The sequence below is a fragment of the Notamacropus eugenii genome, chromosome 1 (assembly GCF_028372415.1).
Source record: "Notamacropus eugenii isolate mMacEug1 chromosome 1, mMacEug1.pri_v2, whole genome shotgun sequence".
In the NCBI taxonomy this organism is placed as follows: domain Eukaryota; kingdom Metazoa; phylum Chordata; class Mammalia; order Diprotodontia; family Macropodidae; genus Notamacropus; species Notamacropus eugenii.
The window spans coordinates 108,241,869-108,250,183 of NC_092872.1; the positions used below are offsets into that span (position 1 = coordinate 108,241,869).

Below are 8,315 nucleotides of genomic sequence, written 5' to 3' on the forward strand. Positions count from 1 at the left end.
TCTTCAGGAGCTAGATGGTAGAGGAGGGACCCAAGTTGAGTTCTGCTACTTCTTGCCATAAAATAATGAGGTAAAGATGGAGCTAGCTTGTAGTGACATAGATTAAGCTAGAATGAAGAACTAATGAAGACTTGAGGAGCCCTGAAGCTATGGTCCAGGTAAAGCAATAGTCACCCATCTAAAAGATCCAACAGACCTAGACTGAGGTGATATACATTGGTCAAGGACCAGGAACAGATGCAAGTAACAGCTGAGTGAGATGGATACTAGAATGTGATCTCAAATCTGATTTCCATCTCAGTCAGAAACTTACAGTTGAGTAATCAGGACTAGAAACTCTATATTCGGGATGAGCCAGAAATTCAGTTCCTCTGAACATGAAGAGCACCTCAGACAGCTGACAGGGGCTGGAGCTAGCAGCCCCAAACCAGAGTCAATCCTTATAGAACCAACCTCAGGGTCTGGAGCTTGTAAAAGTAAACAGGGCTGTACTGTAGGCAGGGCTCTAAAGCCAATACCCTAATCTAAAAAGGTGCTGGCTTTAGAGCCTTTTCTACAATCACAGCAACAAAATTCTTCTAGGTCAGATAGTTTTGGGTGTACTGGAATTTGCAGGTCCCCACCCTGAGCTGCCCAGGATCTTTAATGAACATAACACTACATATATCTAGAGAAAGAAGTAGTAAGACCCAAGACAATAAAAAATAGGAACCAAACAGGACCCTGACGTTGCCACTACAAAGGCACAAAGCCTGTCTAATATAAAGCCCCAATTTAGGAAGAATAGTAAGAATAGTAAACAACAAAACAAAAACAAAATAAAACAAAAATCCATGCTAAAGAGCCAGTACAGGGTCAGGGATGCTCAAGACACAAACAGAAGAATAAAATCTAACAAACATATTCAAAGAAAAACTCAGCTGGCCACAAGGTCCATTGCAATTCCTCAAAGAAATAAAGTAAGAGTTTAAAAATGATCTTATATGTAGAATAAAAGTCAAGTCAGTCAATAAGTATGATGCCAGGCAAAGAAAGGCAAAAAGCAGTCCCTGCCCTCAAGAGATTTACAAGCTATCTAATGAGAGAGGACACCGTGTAAACAAATATGAACAAAGCAGCTTAACAGGATACAGAATAACAGAAAATAATCCATGGGGAAGGCATACAATTGAGAGGCTCGGAAACACTTACTGAAAAGTGGGATTTTAGCAGTTTTTGTCAGATAGTGAATTCTTAACACAATAGCTGGACTTTGGGTTTACTAAAACACAATACTAGAAGGTTCTTTTCTTTCTGTCTGCTGTGTACTTAATATGTTAAGATTGGCGTCTCTTCTTTTTAACCAGTACCAAGTTATTTTGATAATTACTGCTTTCTTAGGCTCTTGGCCTTATTTTAATTTTTGGCTCTTGATGTTATTGTTGTCTCATAGGATCATATATATATTTTTTTGTTCCTTCTAATTTTCAAAGTCTGATACTTGAGGTATCAAGACTTTGTATTGCTTATCATACTAGGCTCCTTGCTATTCCCCAAACAAGCCACTCTATTTTTTGGCTCTCAGCATTTTCTCTAGCATGGAGACCTGCCTAGAATGCTCTCCTTTCTCATCTCCTGACCAACTTGTCTTAGATTCTTTCTCTTCTCTAGACTTTCATATCACAGCTCTTGTTCTTCCTCAGAAGTTTACAGTCATCATCATTTTGCTGGATCATCATTCATATTCCATCTCCTAAATCCCAAGATTCTGTCTTGAGGCCTCTTCTCTTTTTTCTATATATTCTTTCGATGAACTCACTGTCTCTATACAGATGACTACCAGAGCTTTGTGACCATGCCTAAAGTCTCTAAGTACAAGTCCTACATCATGAATAGTCTACTGGATGTGAAAATGGATGATCTCTAGATATCTCAACCTCAATACGTTCAAAACAAACTCATTATCTTTCCCTAAAAACTCATCCCTCTTTTAAATTTCCCTACTACCATTATCCTTCCCAGGTTGACAGTCTCTGAGTCATGCTCAACTATTTATCATCCAATCAGTAGCCACATCTTACATATTATCCTCCCACAATACCACTCACATTCACCGTTCTTTCACATGACTACCACTTCATCTCATCCCTTTATTTCTTGGACAACCGAAAGTTGAAACTGCAGTTTGTCCTCCAAACCTGTAATATACTCCCTCCTCATCTCTGCCTTCCAGAACCCTTAGCTACCTTCAAAGTTCACCTCAAATACTACAATTTTTATATACATGAGGCCTTGCCTGAGTCCCACCTTCCAAGTCTAATTGATTACCTATCAAAAAAAATTTACCTTGTATTCAGTATATACTTATTTTGTATATACTATGGTTTCTTCTCTCAAGAGAATATAAGCTACTGAGAACAAGGATGATTTAATTTTTGTCTTTGTATCCCCAGCACTTAGCAAAGTACCTGGCTGATTAATTGATGTTAAACAAGTAATCATCCTGCATCTACCTGAAAATCTCCAATAATGGGGAATACATAGAAACCCATCCCAATTATTGGTAGATCTAATTGTTAGAAAATTTTTCCTCATATTTCAAACCAAAATATACTTCTCCCTGTAATTTCCATCCTTTGTTTCTTAGTTCTATCTTCGTGAACCAAGCAAATAATCTGTCTTCCAAATAACAATCTGTGAAATATAAGAAGACAGATATCATGTCTCCCCAATTTCCAATTCAATCATGGGTTCAAGTCTGAGGAGATGAAAAACAAACAAAAAAATGACATAAAACAATTAAAGCCATGAACAGAATTCATAAAAATTCTCAAATAACCATGGAAATGCAAAACAACTCTAAGATCCCACTATATGCTCATTAAATTGGTACAAATTGTTAAAAAATTATCAAATTCAATGATTCAGTACTGGCAGAGCTATGGAAAAACGTGAACATTGATGTGGCACTGGAGTCTTTCTCATCACTATTTCTTGGGTCTCCTCCTATTTGTCTGACTATTCACTCTCATTCTCCTTTCCTGAAACATTGTTCTCCAGTCCTAATCTCCCCTAAATTCTAACAATGCCCTACCAACTTCCTGCTGATTATGTTCACCTGGATGTCCGAAAAGCACCTCAAACTTAATACATTCAAAATAAAAATCAGTATTTTCCAAAAAATTTCAATCTTCCTTGACATTTTCCTAGTTTTGTTGATATCACTTTCTTTCTAGTCACCAAGATCCAAAATCAAAAAGTCACCTTGACTCTTCCCTCTCCCTCAAATAATTTTATCTCCAAAACACCTCTCAGTTCTATCTCCCTTCTAACTCAAAGAGCTCATAACCTAATTCAGGTTTTTATCACTTCCTATTTTTCATGCTTCCCAGTTTCTTTCCTCTATAATCCATGCTCCACATAACTACCAATATTTTGAAAATACAGATGTGACCATGTAGTACTCGCCTACTTGAAAATTTCCAATGGTGGACTACTGTCTTTAAAAGTATTACCAACACAGTCCAGAAGTGAGAGATAGAAAGTGAAATTCCATTTAAAATAACTGTAGACAATATAAAATACTTGAGAGTCTACCTGCCAAGACAAATCCAGAAATTGTATGACTACAACTATAAAACACTTTCATGGAAATAAAGTCAGATCTAAAAACTTTGAAAAATTTTAATTGTTCATGGGTAAACCAAATCAATATAAGAAAAATGACAATCCTACCTAAATTAATCTTATTGCTTAGTGCCATGCCAATCAAAGTATCAAAAAATTATTTTATAGAGCTAAAAAAATAACAAAATTCATTTGGAAGAACAAAAGCTCAAGGATAACAAGGGAATCAATGAAAAAAATGCTAAAGAAGAAGGTCTCAAACTGTATTATAAAGCTGTAATTATCAAAACAATCTAGTACTGGCTAAAAAATTGTAAAAGCAAGCACCCTGAACATAGGAGAGTCTGCTGCACAGGTTCTTAGATCTGCTTTTCTAAAAGGAAAGCAACCTTTGAGGGGTCAGCAATCACTTTAATCAAGCACATGTATCATTCACTTAGTTCAGGGGAAAAAGTCAGCACCCTGAACTTCAAAAGAAATACAAACAGGGAAATAAAGATAAACAGATTTCCAACTGACTGACCAGAAGCAATATATACATAGTTACCAGAGAGAGAAGCACCAACATCTGGGATTTCAAAGCCTGGGGCTCCACAACAGCTTCCCAGAGTCTCATCTAAAACAAAAACCTACTTCCAAAAAAATTAAGCCCCAAAGTAAAACCTCACCTCAGAGTCTTTATACACTTTTCAAAGCCAGAGGGCATCACAACCCTTAAGAACCAGGGCCTCATTAGAAAATTAACAAAAGATGTGGGCCTCCTCTAATCATGCTTCCCTTAAGGGGCAGGCCCATTAATAGGTGGGGAAGATCTTTAATCTTATTAGCATTACAGAAATAGAGTGGAGGATCAGTGGACTAGATCAGGTACAAATTATATTATAGTAAATAATACGGTAGATGACAATAGTAATCTAATATGTAATAAACCCAAAGATCCAAGCTTTTGACAAAAACTGCTGGGAAAACTGGTAAACAGTATAGCATATATCAACATCTCATACTGTATACCAAGATATGATCAAAATGGATACACGATTTACACATAAAGAGTGATACCATAAGCAAAATAAGAGAGCATAGAATAGTTTATCTGTAAGATCTATAGATAAGAGAAGAATTTGGCACCAAAGAATATATAGAGAGCATTACAACATGTAAAATTTTAAATTACAGGAATAAATTTTGATTATATAAAACTCTTTGCACTCTTGATAATGTCATTTACTCTTGTACATTCAATTATCATCCATCTCAAATTCTAATACCAAAACTCATTACTTTCTTCTCTAAACCCAACATCCTCCAAATTTCTCTATTTTTGTTGAAGACATCCTTCCTGTCACCAAGGTCCTAGTCATCCTTCTCTCTCAACACCACACCCCACCCCACCTCCACAGCCAATCAATGACCAAATGTCATCATTCTATTTCCTTACCATCTCTTAAATCACTGTCCCTGCTCTCCTCTCTCCAATCAGTTCTCTACAAAGCTGCCAAAATAATCTTTCCAAGGCCAAGGTCTGATGGTGTTACCTACACAAAATATTGTCTTGAGTGAGGTATTATTTCTAGAATAAAATGCAAATCCCTTAGCCCATTTCTTAAGGTTAGTTCCAATTTACCTTTCTAGATTTACTTCACATTACTCCCTTTGTAACACTTAATGAATGCTTGTTGACTGATGTTATGTATTCTGTGTTGCCGCCAAACTAGATTACTGTTACTACCCCCTCTCCCCAAATATGAATTAGATTTTCCCTAAAAGGTGACAAAGCAGGGTAGCTAACTGGACCAGGGGTAAGCTGAAGTTGGGTCTCCTCTTGACCAGCTTCCTGGTAGCCTCTTGGCTGTATTGAAGTGGCTTCCTAACTCCTAGGGGCAAAAAAAATTCCCATACACCACTCTTAAGATCTGGTAGCTCCCTAAAACCATGCAACTCTGTAAGGTTAAAGAGAGAGAGATGACCCCTCCCCTCAACAGCCAAAGCTAAGCATCCTCTCCATAAATCTATACTAAGTAAATCTTTTCTTAACTGATCAAAGACAAGTGCCTCATTTTGTCCAAACTCAGACCCTAACAAGGCATTAAACCACTCCTAACATCCACATAGTTTAGCCCATCCCATATGTGAATCTCAAAAAAGACATTTGTTCCCCACAAATGATCACCTAAACACTGCATTCATTTCAACAACTCATACACTAAAATTGAAGCACTACAGAAAGTATTAGCATGGATTCTGCCCCATGTATTAAAAATTTATGAAGCATTCTATAACAAACATCTCAAGCAAAAGGAAAAATGACATTCCAGAAGGCAGTGATTCCATTTTTAAACAGCTGCAATTATTAGCAGGCTCTTATTTAAACCTGAGTTCAACTGTCTCCCTTTAATTTCACTCATTGATTTTAGTTCTGCCATCATTCAAATACTGTAGCAGTTTTCAGTAGCTATATCACACTGTTGAGTCATGTTGAGGTTGCACTCACTTAAAATTGTAAATATATTTCACGTGAACTGTCTAGTTTAGCCTTCTCCAGAACTTTTGTACTTTAGAATTTTGTTTGTTTGTTTCAGGATGACCTATGCTTGTTGCTTAATTCAATACAGCTAAGTTCCAAGAAATTCACCACCAGATTGGCTACAGAATAATCTTAAAGCCACAGCTTATCTTGAACATTATGTACCTAGAAAAAGGACTTGTAATGTGTTTTCAATTCAATTTCAATACGTACAAAGTACTACAAGAATCAACGAAAAGAGTCCCCTCATTCATGGACTAAGAATGTGGCATGCATTCTCAAGCACAGTGAATGTGAGTTTGACTGAAACGTTATTTGCTATAAAGGAAGGTCTCCACCGCATCAAGACAGAGTTGGAGAGTGGTAATAGAGATGAACAGACTAGACTAGAAAAAAAACCTGCAAAGAGAATCAATGAAAACATTCCAAAAACAGACAACAGTGGAAGTTTAAGGACACAGGCAAGCAGGGCAGTTTGGTTAAATTTAACACACGCTTTTCAAAGTTTGAAATTCACATTTTCTCCCATTTTTGTCCTTTGTGTATTGAAATGTTGAGTACACACGTGGATGGAATTACAGATCCTTGAAGTAATAACACAGAACACTTCACCCATGTTAAACAGAATTCTATTAGCTCTGACCTTTCGCTACTTCTGGTTCACGATTTGATCGTTCAACAGAACAACTAATCCTCTCCGCTTTCTACAGTTCCTAAATTTGTTAGGGTCCTGAAGTCCCTCACAAAAAGGTTGGAAACTTCGGGGCTCCGCTTACGTACCCCCAGGATACATATCCAAAAACCAGCACGTTCTAATGAATAAAAAGAACCATATTATCTGGTCCACATTTCTCCCTTCAAGACTACTGTAGGGGCTTTTATCAACATTCCTTGCTGAACTCCAAACCTAACGTGTCCATCATCCGCCTAGTCTAAAAATTCAGCATGAATACTTCATCCACAGAAAGCCTCGACACGGAACAGCCCATCTGCACGGGGTGTTGTACTACAAAGCCACACAAACAGTCTGGACTCGCAACGTGGAGCTCGGCGGGTCCTGACAGCCTGGGCTCCACAGTCCTTAAGAACCTGGAGCCGCTTCTCAGGACGCGGAGGCAAAGGAACCGCCAGCTTCTGCCTGCGAGACAAGGCACGTGTGGCGCGCTCTCCCCCTCCCCCTCCCCTCCCTCCTCCCCCCTCCCCCCTCCCCAGCCCTCCCTCCGTCACCTTTATTCTCCTCCTCCAGGTACCGGACTCTCAGCTCCTCTTCGCCTTTCGCCTCCGAACCGTAACTCCTGCCCAGGCCCGGCCCGGCTCCCGAGGGGGCCCAGCGGCGACACCAGGACGCCGGGCCCATTCGCTGCCCTGGCCCCAAGCGCGCAAAGTAGGCGGCCGCCATGCGGACGCTGCCTGCCTGCAGCACCCCGAGCCCGCCGGCCGCAGCCATCCCGTCTGTTGACAAGCAGACCCCGCCCCCCGCCGCCACCACTCCCGGCAGCACCGCTGCCCTGGCGGCCGCAGCTCCTCCTCTGCCCCGCAGTCCCTTCCGGGTTATACAGAGGCCGGCGGATGCCGCCGCCGCCGCCGAGCCCCGCCCACCATGACGTCACTCTTCGCTCCAACCGCGTGCTCCTGCGGGCCTGCGCGGGTTCGGCTCGGCTCAGCTCCAGGATCCCTGTGGGGACAGAATTTTGCCAGGCTGAGAGTTTTCCCCAAGTTCTTACGCCGGACCCGTGGTGATGAACTTCCGTGGGAAAGCCCCGTTAACTTTTCCACGCCTTGTTGCCCGAGGCTCCGAGAATGCGGTTATTTTCCCACAGTCACACGTAGTGTTATTTTTAGCTGAGGAAAATATGGAGAGGCCGTTGTCCGAGCTGGTCATGGAGGACGAGAAGTAACGTGGCCAAGACTCCACGGCTCTTTGGAGAGTTTGACATTCACAGGACCCTAGAAGTCCAGTGTACAGATGGGGAGATTGCGGCCCAGGAAGAAAACGTTTGCCAGTCTAAATAAGAAATCAAATCCTGTCTGAATCCAGATGGTCTCTAGATTGGACCGGCCAAGAAAGATTCCCTATCGTCCCTTTATGCAGATGATATAATGGTTTATAGAGAACCCCAAAAAATCACAAGTCTAGTCAAAACAGTTAACAAAACTGCATTTCTGTACCTTACCAGACAAAACA

General features: G+C 40.4%; 1 protein-coding gene across 4 annotated transcripts in view; it reads right to left on the reverse strand.

Moving 5' to 3' along the window:
* AUH (AU RNA binding methylglutaconyl-CoA hydratase) overlaps window positions 1-7,664 on the reverse strand; it is a 189,347-nt gene extending 181,683 nt beyond the window's left edge. For 3 of the 4 annotated variants that reach the window (XM_072611829.1, XM_072611818.1, XM_072611845.1), the window contains exon 1: window positions 7,358-7,664. In XM_072611829.1, coding sequence (XP_072467930.1) covers window positions 7,358-7,577 — 220 coding nt within the window. In that variant the 5' untranslated portion in view covers window positions 7,578-7,664. The remainder of the gene's footprint in view (window positions 1-7,357) is intronic. The other variant, XM_072611855.1, reaches the window with a different exon arrangement.
* Between the last annotated feature and the right edge of the window lie 651 nt (window positions 7,665-8,315).